Source organism: Myodes glareolus, chromosome 13 (assembly GCF_982192425.1).
Source record: "Myodes glareolus chromosome 13, mMyoGla1.1, whole genome shotgun sequence".
NCBI lineage: Eukaryota > Metazoa > Chordata > Mammalia > Rodentia > Cricetidae > Myodes > Myodes glareolus.
In genome coordinates this window covers 77,233,399-77,249,021 of record NC_142038.1, presented here as the reverse complement: position 1 = coordinate 77,249,021, position 15,623 = coordinate 77,233,399, and the positions used below count along the sequence as shown (strand labels likewise).

Below are 15,623 nucleotides of genomic sequence, written 5' to 3'. Positions count from 1 at the left end.
CAATTTCATATTTCTTTTGAGATAACAAGCTAAGAAGACACCTTGTATTTTAAATGGATGCTTAAGATTATTAGCAATGTGCAGAATTGTGTTGAATTCATCTGACTCTTCAGTCAAGCTCTAACACTAAGAAGACTGGTCAAAAGTCATTAATCCCTCTTTATTATTATCAAATATTCTCATTTTCTAAAAATAAGCAACCAGAGCTTGTTGACATATGATTACTACAAAACCAATGCAAAATTAAATATATAAACCATAGTACATTACAGACACAATAATAAGTGTATAATCAAATGTATTCTTATTGATCACAATTTATTGTAAAGTCATGAAAAGCCAGCAACAGTCAGTCTGGACAAATACTTGATTGCACCCAGTTGATGGGATGTGGACAGCAGCACTGAGTTACACGATGAGAGCAACACTTCCTTTTCCACCTTCCTAGAAAAATATTGGTTAGATAAGGCAAATGACAGGCAGCTACTGAATATTAACCATGCAAGAACAAACAGGTGTGCAATAAACATCACTGCTAAATCTTGAGCTGGAAGGGCAAAGGGGAAAATGGACTTCAGCTAGGAATTTGTAAGAAACACGCTTTTAAAGACTGTCATTCAGCTACCATTTTACAGGGTAGCACCCAAATGTAATTTTGTGTAGTCTCTTTAAGAAACAGGCCTGGTTCTGTTCTTGGTTCCCTTTGGAGCTCAAGATTATAGAAATGATAACAAAAAAAATTTATATCACACCTAGGCATAAATAGCTAAATTGAAGATTACTGTTCATTTTCTTCTTCCATTATTTCAACTCTTCGAGGCCCATAAAGTAGAACATAAGCAATGTGCCAGTCTCCACCACCAGACAGCCGCAGAATATCTTCTGGTGTTACAATGCTGACCTTATCATCGTCAAACTTGATCCATTCATCTAAATTAAGAAGATAGCACACAGTTATGTTTAGAGATCTAGTGCAGAAGAAACAAATGTGATGTGCAGCACTACATCTGACTACCAATAGCTCTCCAAGTGTGCCCCTAGGGACCATGTAGGTTCAAGATGATGTCAAATACTTCCATGACATCCCAGCTATTTCAACACTACTTTTAAATGCATGATCTGCCTTTCTACCCTTACTGTCACCAGCGTGCAGTTTTCCAGAAGCTTCATAATGTACACCAATACAAGTCTAAGCACAGACAGATATGAAAGGGATTAGGGATGTAGCTTGTTTCAGAGCACTTGCTCAGAGTATGCAAACTATCTTTGTGATTTAATCCTAGTTTCAAAACAACCAAAAACCCTCAAAATATTAGAATCTAGCCATGTTAATCTGGACAATAGGAAAACAAAATGTAAATGCATACCACTTCATGATGTTTTTGCTTGGGCAGTAGTTTTTAGGCTTTCTCAGCTACAACTACTGATGTTATAAATTTGAAAGTAAAAGAAAAGCATACCTTGGAGGCCTTGAGACCATAACTAGGAACTGGGGATTTACTCAGTGAGACCTGACACACATGAGACCCTGAGCTCCACTCCCAAGGCAGCAGCTATGCATGCTGCTTCCTGTCTATAACACTACAGTTGAGGGGCTCCCTGACAAGGTCTATCTAGCTCTGGGCTCAGTAAGAAACTGTCAAGACAGTGGTAAAGATGACACCCAACATGGGCCTCTGGCCTATATACAAACACTCACACACCTGAATACAAACTACAGGCAATTATTTTTCATTTTAATTTTTAAAAGGCATGAAAAAATTCACAAACAAAAATACCCACAATGCTATGAAGTTTGCAGTGATAAAGTAGTAGTTAATTAACTAAACCAATACTTTTTACCTTGCTTCCTTTTCACCCATGATACATAATGACCTGAAGAACTAGATCTTCCTTGGTGAGTTAGCACTGCTTGTAAGTCATAGTAGCCACAATTATTGGAGCCAATATCTTAAAGGAAAGGGAATCAATTAAAATAGACAACAAACAGACAAGTGTTCTCTCAAAGTAACAATCTTCAAGTTAGGACTGGAGAAATACTGCTCTACTGGACTCCACTAAATGCCACTGTGCAGAGCTACAATTAAATTTATTACCCATAACTATACCACTTTAAGTTACATTAAGGAAAATTATTTTTTAAGAAGCCTGAATTTAGGCCAGGCTTCCATCTATTCCACCAATACTTGGAAAGCTAAAATAGGTGAATAGAAATAACTTTGAGGGCTACTATTAGCTACACAGTGAATTCAAGGCCATCCTGGACTATAGAGTGGGAGCTTTTCTCCAAAACAAAAACAAACTTTTAAATGAAAAAGCATAGTATCTGAATAAATAAATAGTAGAACATGCCATCTGACTTCAATGTGGACATAATAAAAATGAGACATCCAAAGGCTGGGTGATGGTGGTGGTAGTGCACACCTTTAATCCTAGCACTGAAGAGGCAGAGTCAGGTGGATCTCTGAGTTCGAGGCTAGCCTGGTCTACAGAGCTAGTTTAAGGACAACTAGGGCTAGGGCTACACAGAGAAACCCTGTCTCAAAAACCCAAAATGAAAAACGAACATCCACTTACCATCAGCAAATGAAAAGGGTTCATACTTAACCTCTTTTGGGGGACTGTTCTTGTCATTCTAAGAGAAAAAAAAGGTTTAATTTTAAATTGTGATACTGGAAATAATTAACTACTAACATATTCTTGTTAGTAGTTAATTATACAAATATTTACACTTAAATAACGGTCTGCCTTGCAAAATACTTTAATAAACTATACAAAAAAAACTGCAACGCCAAAGGCTCTACTCTTTCATAATACACAGTATTATCACAGTAAATAACATGTTCTGCTACTATACTGATATATTGCTAATGTTAAGCCACTAACTAAATTTTTAGCATGGCATAGGATCTAGTGGTGTGTCTATGAACCTGCAAGGACTATCTCAAAAATAAAACAAAACCCGAGTCAAGTTTCTGCAATCAAAGCCATGCCCCTTCCGTTTTAGATGAGATGAACGAAGGCCTACACTAAAAGTAGAGTGATTAAGAGACTTCAGAAGAGACTCACTTTCCCAACTCATTTTACTAATAGAGAAAAATTAAGTAGGCCTTAAATAAAAATAACAGAAAACAGAGGAAACTCAACAAAACAAGGCCATCCTTGAATCAATAAAACTGAGAACCATCAAGAAGAAGAGACAAATTTCAATTATTAGTAAAGAAATGGGCTAGATTTGCCCTACAGATGAACAATTACACAAACATGACCTGCTAAATGAACACCAGGAACAATCACACAGACAATGTGATTCTGTGAGAACAAGGACAACACTGTATGGAAACGGTCACTTGAGAAGTCCTTTACTTGTCTTGTAGTTTCAGAAAACTAAGTCAAACATTTAAAAACTTAAAGTCTCCAGACATTGGTTATGTCCACAATTACATCAAATAGAAAATAATTCTACAGTCTGTCTGAACACAATGGGGAAGGGGGAGCTACTTCAGGATGTAAGATCAACACACAAAGATAGTAATGCCAGTTGCAGAAGCATTACAAAGAACAAAGCTTGGCGATCACAAACCTAATCCTTACAGGGAAATTTCATAAGTTATGACATTGTAGCACATGCCTATCATCCTAGCACTTTGAGGTATAGAGGCAGGAGGATCAAGAGGTCAATGCTAGTCTCAACTGCCTAGCAAATCAGTGGCCAGCCTGGGCCCCATGATCCCTGTCTTAATGAACAAAGACAAACACTGTGGTACTGCCAAAGAACAGATACACAAACCATGGAATAAAATTGAAGACTCCAAAAACACATTCTTATCTATCATCAATCAATTATCTACAAAGATTCAGGATCATTAAATTGGCAAATACTAGGTTTTACTTATTTTTTAGATGCTAGAGAGTCATAGCCAAAAGAATGAATCTGAACATCTTACCACATAGAAGTTAAACCAGAATGAATCAAGTACCAAAATGGAAAAACTATAAAACCCTTCAACTTTTTCTCTGCATTAGGATGAAAAGATAAAACTACAGACTTTGAGAAAACACTTGCAATCTGCATAGCTAAAGAATTACAATCTACAACAGAATAATAGTTCAGCAGAAGACCCACATATGACAACCATAACATGAATAATGGTCAACATCATTAAAACTTGGAAAACACCAGGTGGCACCACAGACATATCCACTGGCTTGAATGAAAACTAGTGACAACAGCAAATGCTGGTCAGAAAGTGGGCCAGTCACACATCGATGAGGAGAATGTAAAGTAAGAAGCATTTGGCACTTTCTTGAAAAACTGAGCATGCAACACAGCAATTATACTTTTAGACATTTATTCTAGGAAAATAAAATTCCTGCTTACAATAATAACTGCAAATAAACATTTTACCAGCTTTATTCATATAGACAAAAACTGAAAACGATCTAAGTATCCTTTAATAGAGGAATGATTAAGCAAACCACAGAATGTCCACACAAGGAAATACAATTCAGTGATTAAAAACATTGCTACTGAAATACACAATCTGTATAACTTCTGGGGAAGTCTGAATGAGGAATCAATTCAAAAAGTTTATGTCTAATAAACAGGAGCTTAATTTCATTTAGTAACTTTCTTGAAATTATTAGAAAAGCATAGAAACATGATGAAGATGAGACTAAGATGGTAATCCTATACCTCCCATTCTAACAGAAAGAGGATTAAAATACCTCAAGGAAAATCATCACGTGTGGAAAATGCAGACTTCATGTGAATGCACACATGCTGTAGACTCCAGGGCAAAGATAAGAAGGGGTCTGCTTTCCCATGACAGAGCCCCTGCTTCTGGCACTACATTACTGCAACTACGGTGGTAAGAGGCTAACATCAAGATATACAAGATGTAGGCACCTCCTACCTGAAATGTAGGCTGATCATTTTCATAATAGTAACGGCTACTGCTAGGCACTAAATGAAGATTCAAATGGCAGTAATAAAAGTACAGCAAAAAGAACCTACTGCATTTGGCTGCTGATTCACTTTCTTATCTTCTAGATCCTTGAATTTTGACCGAAAAGAGACCATTTTCTCTTGAAGTTCTGGTGTGCAGAGTTCATACACATCCAGCATAAGAGGAAATTTAACATCCTATAACAGAAAAAAAAAGTGCAAAAGGACCATTTTTTTAAATACATAAATACTTTCAAAGTAATACTTTCATAATTCAAACAGAAGTTGAAAATGAAATCTGTGACATCACAGTAAAAGACCGTCACTGAAGAAATCCTTTGACTTCTTTTCAAAGGTGACTTGCAATAAATGGGCTCTGTGTTTACAGAAAAAAACCCACAAAACCGGGAGGGAATAGTGATTGTAGGGTTGGGGGAAAACGGAGGAAAAGGAATGAGGGGTAGATTTGACCAAAACAAATTATATGCATGTACAATCAAACACTTAAAACAAAATTAAAGGGGCTGGAGAGATGGCTCAGCGGTTAAGAGCATTGCCTGTTCTTCCAAAGGTCCTTAGTTCAATTCCCAGCAACCACATGGTGGCTCACAACCATCTGTAATGAGGCCTGGTACCCTCTTCTGGACTGAAGAAAGAATACTGTATACATAATAAGCAAATAAATAAATATTTAAAAAAAATAAAATAAAACAAAATTAAAGAGTGATCTGATTCTAACTTATATAGTGACTACTTTTCCAGATCTTTTTCCATTAAATAATCAAGCCAATACACATGGCCACAGAAGCTGCAGTTGTTTAACAGAGTATTCCAAATAGCCAGTGCTTTGCTGGGAAAAACAATTTTTATAAAGAAACAATACTGAAGCATTTAAAGCATATTAAAATAGCTGCAGTAAATACTAGTAGAGCCTAACCTTCATTTAACCTTCACCTACAACTCTATCAGAAAATGTTATGAATTTCAGCTTCAGAGGCTAGATTCATTCATGTAATTCTTCCCAAGGAGTTTTGTATACAGACAACTAGTCTACCCAGTTCAAGACAGTTCAAGGGATCACAGCATATGTTCTGTGGTGCGTAAATGCAATGTACCGTGCTTACTGCCTGTCCTCATTTCCAACAAATCCCCTCAAATCTCATCTATGAAGTGAAGGATCTAATTTAAGGCAGTATTTCTGGAGTGTGCAAGAATACTACAATTATCTGTGAATCCTTTGAAAAATATAAAATGCTAGCTCCAAGACTTAGATGTTTAAGACTGGAGAAAGAAGTCATGCATATGTACAACCAAAGGGGTAATACATAATTTAATAAACACCATGAGTAAAGATCACCCACCTAATATTAATCACCCCTAACCATCTCAAAACTATTTTGGGGGGGGTTTTGTTGTTGTTTTTTTTTAATTTTTTTTTTTTTTAAGACAGGGCTTCTCTATTTAGAGTGTATCCTGGAAAACACTCTATAGAGCAGACTGGCCAGGAACTCAGAGATCCTCCTGCCTCTGCTTCCCAAGTGCTTAAAGGGATTAAAAGTGTGTGCCACCCCAGCTGAAAGCTATTTGTAATACGATAAATAAATCTATTATAGATTAGAATTGCCTTGAAAGGATTTTATTTAATATGCAAGTTAAAATTCATTACTAACCTTAAGAACTTTGGCGTTCACAGATTCTTTCTCTTTATAAAAAAATCGAACCATCTGAATAGTTAAGTAAGCAGGCAGCCGGCTGATCTTAGACTAAGGAGAGAAATGGGAAGAAATCCTTTATATCTAAGGCCACATACGTTTTTTATTTTTGGTAGTAAAAACAAAGCTCAGATAAAATTAACTGGAACTCGTTCTCTTTTTTGTATGTGTACACTGTGGGTGAGCATCCAAATGTGCACTTGTATGCGCATTTACAAGTATGGAGGCACATGTATGTGTCCAAATGCACATGTGTGAATGTGCATGTGGAAGGCTAAGGTTGACAGGTGTCTTTCTCAACCACTCTTCACCTTTTTTATTTCTTGCTGAACCCTGAACTCACTGTTCTGATAAGTCCAACCAGTCAGTTCTACCTGCAGCATCCTGGGATTAGAAGCAGGAAGCCATGCCTACTCGGCTTTGACATGAGTTCTGGGGTTCCAAATTCCAATTCTTGGGCTTTCACAGGAAAGCACTTTTCCCACTCAGCCACCTCCCTGCCCCTGAATCCTTATGAAAAGGAATTCAATTTCAAAAGGAAATCTATAACTTACAGACTTGATGTACAAAGCATTTCTCTGCAATGTTGGAGACTGTTTAGTAATTTCTTCCTGCAATCGCTGAAAAGGAACATTACAAACAATCAGATATCAGATTTAAAACTCTTGTCTGCAGCAGATTCACACAGCTCATTTTAAAACATAGCACTATTTAATTAATAATAATACATCAGTGGATTTATCCCAGTGAAAAACAATTCGAATAAACATGACTTAGGCAGGGTTTTTTTGTGTTTTTTTGTTTTGTTGTTTTTTGTTTTTTTGTTTTTTTGTTTTTTTTTAAGATTTGTGCACACTTTTAACTCCAGAATTCAGGAGGCAAAGGCAGGCAAATCTCTGTGAATTTGAGACCAGCCAGACCTATTAAACAGAGAAACCATATCTAAAAAAACAGACAACCAGACAAGCAGAAAAGAATCCTTCTGAATACAATGTTGCTCAAGGTCAGAGAAGATAAATTGTTATTTTTTAAATAATAAAGCCTTCTGTGACCCTCTATCTATGAATAATCAGAATACCCACACTAGAAACTAAGTGAAAGTAGGAAGCCCTTGCTCTTCATTCATTAATATAAAAGCCCGTCAGCATCAATTAGGTTAATTTTAAATCTGAAAAGGATTAACAAAGAAAATGTGTTAACCTAAGGCAGCGATTCTCAACCTGTAGGCTACAACCTCTTTGGGGGTGGTGAATGACCCTTTCACAGGGATCAGACATCAGATATTTACATTATAATTCATAATAGTAGCAAAATTAGTTATGAAATTGTAACAAAAACAATTTTATGGTGGGGGTCACCACAACATGAGGAACTGTATTAAAAGATCTAACCCTAGGGTTAACCTAACCCTAACCCACTAGAAAGGTTGAGAAACCACTGGTCTAAGGGATGTGGGGAAATCTTTAGCTATACCTTATCTCCTCTGGCTACATTTGTTAGTCACCATTTCAGAGTGATTTTAAATGGCACACGTCAGTACATGCTGAAAACTTGGGAAACAATCTGGCACATAGTTCATATGTAATAAAGATTTTCTACTATTTTCAATGTGCTACCTATATGTGCATATATAAATTAGCAAAACTAAACAAATATGAACTAAAAGAATTTACAGTTCATAATTTAGTGTCTTACAATTGTGTAATTTAAGACTGGTTTTGAAAAAATTTACCAATCACATTATAAAAGTAATCACTGCAGCTTTAACACATAATAACCATGCAAAGCTAAAACATCAAGTAAAATGATTTAAAATCCAAACAAATAGTGGGATGGTGATGGTGCATGCCTTTATTCCCACCATTCGGGAGATAGAACTCTCTGAGTTTGAAGCCAACCTGGTCTACAAAGCAAGTTCTAGGACAGTCAGGGCTGTACAGAGAAACCCTGTCTTAAAAAAGAAAAAAGGAAAAGAAAAAAAATCCAAACAAATGATGATAAAAATCTTTAAAATTATAAAGGGGGAGAAAACCCACACAATTCAGAAATATATTTTTAAAAAAGTATAGCTAGAATTAGGTGTACTGGTGAACGGTAATCCCAGCACAGTGGAGGTTGATCCAAGAGGTCCGCAAGTTCCTAAGCTACAAAGTGTGTACCCATGTGTGCAGACACACTTGCTTGTGTCAAAGTATTCATCAGCAAGTTACAATTAACATGATGCAATGCTGTCAGGTTGTCATCCAGACCTCTGAAGTATAGCTTTGCTAAAATTTTACAAAATTTAAAAAAAATGCCCGCAGAATCCCTGACAAAACATTCAATTCTAATTCTAATTAACATTCACATTCCATTTTTTATGTCCTCTAACTTGTAATTAGCAATTTATGAAACTATGTTAATAATGCTTTATTAGTTAAAAAACCAAGTGAAGTGCGATTTTCAAATACACAGGTAATTCTTGACATTCAGAGCAGCTGTGTGACACCATGAGCACTGAATTAGTAAATACTAAACCATGTTCCTAGGAGGAATATTGGGTAGGTTACTGCAAACTTCTGGTCACCCTTCCATCAACTAACTGACAGATAACCTTGCGGGTGTTTCCTCTTAAAGATGTCTTACTTCACCTACAACAGAACAATCCTAATACATGCATTGTCCTCGTAAAGCGCATTACAGCATCCTTGTACTTAGGAATGCCATATGCTTGGGGATAATTCTAAACACAAAAATTACCAACAATAACATTAAAATAAAAAAGCATGATGCTACAAAAGACACATATATGGTGTGTCAACTAAACAAGAAAATGGAGCAATTCATGTAGGACTACTGTGTGACACTCAACTCAAAAATTGTGCTACTGTGTTGGGGAAATAGCTGTCAATATTGTTCTTGCCACACAAACATGAGAACCCAAGCTGGATCTTTAGAACCCATATTAAAAAGCCAGGAATGGTAGCACACTTATAACTCCAGTGCTGAGGAAGAAGAGACAGGCAGATCCCTGAGTCTTGCTGTCCAATCAGCCAAGCTGCCAAGTCAAAGATGGGTTTTTCAAGACAGGTTTTTCTGTGTAATTCTAGCTGTCCTGGAACTTGCTTTAGACCAGGTTGTCCTCAAACTCGGAGATCCACCTGCCTCTGCTTCCCACGTGCTGGGATTAAAGATGTGTGCCATCAATGTTCGGCAGTCAGTGACTGTCTTAAAGATAAAGTGGGCATTGCCCAGGGTTGTCCTGTGACTTCCATACACACACCACAAAAACCTACAACCTGTGCGGGCCCAACTCCTCAGAAAATAACCATCAAAACACAGCAAGAAGCACCTTTGAGTTTACAAACAAATTTTAGCCAACAAGCATATTCACAAATACAAAACCCACATGAGGCTCAGCTGTGGTTTCCTTACCAATTTAAGCCCTGTGAAAAGATATTTAACTTCCTGGTTGATGAAACAACTAAGTTGAAGTTGATTTTCCTTTCCTTTGGTGACCTCCTCTTCTTCAGATTCAGTACATTTCATGCTTTGCAAATTAAGGAATGGCAACAGCTATTCAAATTATTAGTTAATCTTGAAAAGAATAAATTATCCTAGAGTTATTAATAGTCATATGTTGATTTATTTTAAACACTAGTCTCCCAATAAAGATTCAATGCAACATGCTTTGCCTACCAACAATTTCATCAACAAAAATGAGTATGTGTTGAAGAGACCACAACAGGATATAAGTTGTCATTCTGATAAGTATCTTAATGATATAAATATGAGCAAAAAATGTTCTCTAGATTTCTACCCACATCTCAGAAAACAGTTCCTTAAATTCATGTGCATTATTAATACATTAGTTTCATGTAAGTGAAACTTCTCTATGAGATAAACTAATGAGACACACTGATAAAGGTGTTCTTAAGAAAAAATAATGGGGGTTGGAGAGGTGGCTCAGTGGTTAAGATCATGTACTGCTCTTCTGAAGGACCAGGATTTGAGTCCCAGCACCTATGTCAGGTGTTCACAACAACCTCTAACTCCAGTTTCAGGGAATCTGATACTTCTGGACAACACACATATATGCATAATTTAAAAGTAAATAAATAAATATTTAAGAAAAATAATGAATCTCCTTAAGGTATACATATTTATCTAAAGTTCAAAATAACTGAATGATCATTTTATTAACTCCTAATTAACATTATTATAAATTTTTAGGCATAGAATTCTGATAAATTTTCTTCTGCTCTCCAACGGCAATCAGCCAACTAGACTCTTTAGTGACAATTACTTCTTACAAACTTTGAACACAGTCTATACAAATCTTGGCTCAATAAGGATACGTGGTTTCAAACTCAACACCAAAAAACTGATCAATTAAGCTTTTCTTTTTAGAAGGTGTCACAGCTGATGCAGAAGAATCTGTCTGCAAAATTAAAAGAAAATTCTAGTTTTACTTTTCGTAGATTTCAATACAATCCAGTTTACTAATACATACTTAAAATTTTTAAATGTAGGTCTTTTGTGTATTTCATCCTATGATTCAAAATAATTACCAAAAGATTAAACATGTTGAATAAATATCAATAGATTATGTTTACAAGTAGACTAAAATGATAGTCGTCAAATTCTAAGTATAGGCTGAGCATCTAAAATAGTCTGGCCGCTATCTACCGATTAAGCTATATTTATTTAAAGTCATTACAAGAAAAAGCAAAAAGATAATCAAAATAAACACAGAGTGGCATGAGCCTCTGGTCACCTCCTTAACAGAGTCGTCCTCTATGGCTTCCAGCTTCTGCTGCAGCACTCGCATCATCTGTATCCAGCATTCATTAGCATCCTGTGATGGAAAACGGAACACATTTGTCCTGGTTGTGACAGCGTTTACTCTTTAAAATTCTTTCAAACTAATTCTTTTTCCTTAAGAAAAAAAGGTATTTTCTTCTTTAAAAATACCCATTCAGAGCTGGGCATGATAATGCCCACTTACAACCACACTTGGGAAGCAGAGGTAAGAGAACTGCCACAAATTCAAGCCTGCATGATCTAAACATAGTTCCAAGGCCACTCAGGGTGACACAGCAAAACCCTGTCTCAAAATAATCAAAACTTGTTAAGTGGACATGGCAGTGCACATCTTATTCTCAACACTCAGAAGGCCAAGGCAGAAGAATGGCCATCAATTTAAGGCTGCACACATGCAAACTGGAGGCCAGTCTGGGCATATAGCAAGACTCTGTCTCCATCCCCCACTACATCCCACCTATACATTCAGAGGCTGATGGTAAGATAGCTCAACAGGTAATGTAAATACACCTGCCGCCAAACCCTCATGGTATTAGGAGAAAACTGACCCCTGACCTCTGAACATGGTCCTTTAACCTCCATATATGCACCATGCCATACATATCCCAGCCCCACACACAAAATAGAAATTTAAATTCTTCTAAAATTTTTTAAGGATTTATTTACCTGTGTACATGTCCCTAAGTATGTGCACCACATGTGTGGGGTGCCACAAAGACCTTAAAAAGGGTGTTAGGTTCTTGGAACTGGAACCATAAACAATTGAGTCACCTAATCTGAGAGCTAAGAACTGAACCTGGGTCCTCTGGAAGAGCAACAAGCACTCTTAACCACTGAGCCATACCTTCCATCCCTTGTTTTTTAATCACGCACAAAAATAACTACTTCAATTAAACTGGTATAAGATCTTTCAAAAAGTAATGAATTTCAGAAAATTCATCCAGTAGATTTTGTACTCCTAACGGAGCTACACTACTACAGATATTTCAAAACTTTAGTGCATGTATAAGTGCGTGCCACATGTGTAAGTGCTTGCAGAGAGCACAACAGCATGCTCCCCTGGGGTTGTAGTTAAGAGAAGTTATGAGCTACCCAACATGGGTACTGGGAACACAACTTGGGTCTTCTGGAAAAGCAACAAATGCTCCTAAGTTTTTTAAAAAATGGGATACAGAGAGAGTCATCTCTCCAGCCCCAAGCCCCACTTATTTTTAATTTACCTATTTTGGGAACTAGAGAGCAAACCCAGAGCTTCATTCATGCTAAGGCAGTGTTTAATCGTTCAACTCTACCCCTCCCCTTATTTAAATTTTTAAAAGGACAGCAGGGCCTGTGTGACAAAACATATTGGGGTGAAATATAGATGACCAGCTAAGATGATAGCCACACTCTGGCAAGAGATAATGACATGAACTAAAGCAGACTAAGACCTGTGTTTACAACTACATTACAATTACTATCATGAGTGCGGAACACCTAAGTTTTGGGTTAGAGAGATGGCTAAGTGAGGAAAGTGCCTGCTATCCAGGGATAAGGACCTGAGTTTGAATGCCCAGAACCCATGCCAAAGCCAAACATGTAGCCAGAGCACCTGTAATCCTAGTGCTCCTACCAGCAGAGAAGAGAATCCCCAGAAGCCTGTGTACATAGTGGAAAAATAAGAGTGCCTCTGTCTAAAGTAGAAAGTACAAACTGACCACCAAACGCACACTGTGACTTGTACATCCACATTTACACACACACGCAGAAAGATAATCTAAGTCTCTCGTTTACAAAATGAGAGAAACCTGTCCCTGATTACCTGCTGAAGATACTGTCCTTGTTCACCCTTCTCCGCAAACTGTGGGAAAGCCATGTGCAGAAACTGCAGTAGAATAATAGGTGGTATACTAGAAGAAGTTTTATCCATGGACTCAAACAAATCTCTAAGGGCTTAAAAAGAAAACAAATATTGATTTAGAAAAAAGGTAACATATTTAATATATGGTTATTTTGTAGTAATAAAAATGTTCTAAAATTATACAACACTATGAAGAATGATGGACACATTTCAAATGGGTGACCTGTATGACATGTGGCTTACACTTAAATAAAACTTCTAAGGATAAAATAGCACAGCTATAAAACATTATCTGATTATTCATGAGATGATTCATTTCTAGTCAGGCATGGCAGTGTGTACGTATAATCTCATTTCTTGAGAGGCTATAACAATAATATCTTGAGTTCAAGACCAACTTGGACTACATGGTGACATCCAGTCTCAATAATAAAGTGGGGGTTGTTCATTAATTACAATATCAAATTCCCCTCATGTAGTAAAGAAGCACATGATGACTAGCTTTTAGAGAATATCAAATAGTTTAGGTAGGGAGCACACTTAGCTTGCAAGAGGCCCTAGGTTCAATCCTTACTTAGCACCACAAAAATAGTAATTTAGATTTATTCTTACACATATTACTTCTTTATTAACATCAAGTAAGTTTTTTCTTAATAACAATCACAACAACACTACTAAAACTTATTTCTGTCACCTCCTAATGTCATTCCCAGGGATTTAACTAACAGAATCTGCAAACAAAATAACAACACAAAAAAAAAACCCAAAGGTCTGGTCTGGGGAGATGACCAGTCAATAAAGTGTGTACCAGGAAAGTACAGGAGCCTGAGCTCAACTCCCAGAGCCATTAAAAACGCTGGAGACAGTAGAACACACTTGTCATTCCGACCACAGAGAGATGGGAACAGGGAGACCCTTGGGTTCCATAACCACCAAGACTTGCCTAACTGGCAAAGTTCCAGGCCAAAAAAAAAGATAAATAGCTCCTGAAGAACACCTGAGGCTGACCTCTGGACCCACATGCACTAATACACAACACACAAAAATGTAACTACATGAACATACACCAAACAAACAAAAACCAGAAGGGAAGTTTACCCTTTGAAAGACAGGCCTTTCTATTGCTCATACTCCAGGTTAGCCTTGGCCTTAGAATCTCCTGCCTTGGTCTCCCAAGTATTGGAAGTACAGATATGTGTGTGACTCCACTTCAAAAGTTTATTTTTCAAGGAAAAAAAAAATATATCACTGGTTTGTAATCTGGATACATTTCAAGTTATTTAATGTAAGCATAAAGATATTCTATATAAATGAAGTGACAGACAAAAACGAAATTAGTTGCTACTTGTTTGTTCATTCTTTTTACATAGGTACTGTGGCTTTACCTGGAGAGATGGTTCTGGGGGTAAGGTACCTACTGACAAGCCTAACATGAGTTCAATTCTTCCAGGACCCACATGCTCCAAGGAGAGAACCCACTCACAAAAGCTGCCCCTGACCTCCACACGTGCACGTGTACACACACATACACACATACATTAGTAACATTTATTGAATAGGACAGCCCCTCTCAGTATACGTACTGACCTGCAGTAATATACTGTGCTGAAGCCATTTCCCCTGAAGCTCTCAAGGCACCTGCATACCTAGGAACATTAAGTATAACAAACACAATTAAATTCATCCTGAAATTTAAATGAGAAGAAACTAAATTAAAAGAACTTATTAGGATAATGTTGAATTCAAATTTCTCCAAGTATTTTTCCCCTTCTGGTCTTACTCATGTAAGCACAATGGACCTTCAAAATCTATTTAAACTTAAAAGCCACATACTTAAGATTCTGCATTGACTTCCTTACAGAACACTGCTTAGAGTAAAGCCAGAGGTCTACTTTCAGCATTACTCACCTAACATAACTAAGTCACTAAGCAGGTCAACATTCTAGTAGACAGTATCTACATTCTAGTAGACAGTATCTACTTTCACTTTCAGCTTCATGATCCAAATCCAACCATGGTCACTGCTCACATATTACCTCATTATATAGAATCTCAATCTCCGCTCACTGACATATTCTCTATGGTAAAACACGGCTTTTCTACTACACATTCACTAGAATCTCTAATAATATCTCAGAGAAGAGACCAATCAGAACTACCCGCATGATCAACCTTGACAAATCTCAACTTTAGGTCGAATAAAGAACTAAACCAAAAGTGAAAGCCTACATGATCTGTTTGCATTCCAGAACTGCAAAGTAACACGAGATATGAAGTTGCCAGAGGCACTTGGAGGGAATGAGGATTTTCAACTGGAGAA

General features: G+C 36.9%; 1 protein-coding gene across 4 annotated transcripts in view; it reads right to left on the bottom strand.

Annotated features, from left to right (window-relative positions):
• Positions 1-139: 139 nt before the first annotated feature.
• The window catches only part of Usp14 (ubiquitin specific peptidase 14), a 34,149-nt gene continuing 18,665 nt past the window's right edge, over positions 140-15,623 (bottom strand). For 2 of the 4 annotated variants that reach the window (XM_087896263.1, XM_087896266.1), the window contains exons 6-16: positions 14,891-14,949; positions 13,265-13,395; positions 11,417-11,497; positions 10,998-11,080; positions 10,075-10,189; positions 7,215-7,280; positions 6,619-6,711; positions 5,018-5,146; positions 2,578-2,635; positions 1,843-1,950; positions 140-930 (exon numbers count right to left, since the gene is read on the bottom strand). In XM_087896263.1, coding sequence (XP_087752389.1) covers positions 779-930; positions 1,843-1,950; positions 2,578-2,635; positions 5,018-5,146; positions 6,619-6,711; positions 7,215-7,280; positions 10,075-10,189; positions 10,998-11,080; positions 11,417-11,497; positions 13,265-13,395; positions 14,891-14,949 — 1,075 coding nt within the window. In that variant the 3' untranslated portion in view covers positions 140-778. The remainder of the gene's footprint in view (positions 931-1,842; positions 1,951-2,577; positions 2,636-5,017; positions 5,147-6,618; positions 6,712-7,214; positions 7,281-10,074; positions 10,190-10,997; positions 11,081-11,416; positions 11,498-13,264; positions 13,396-14,890; positions 14,950-15,623) is intronic. The other 2 variants (XM_087896264.1, XM_087896265.1) reach the window with 2 other exon arrangements.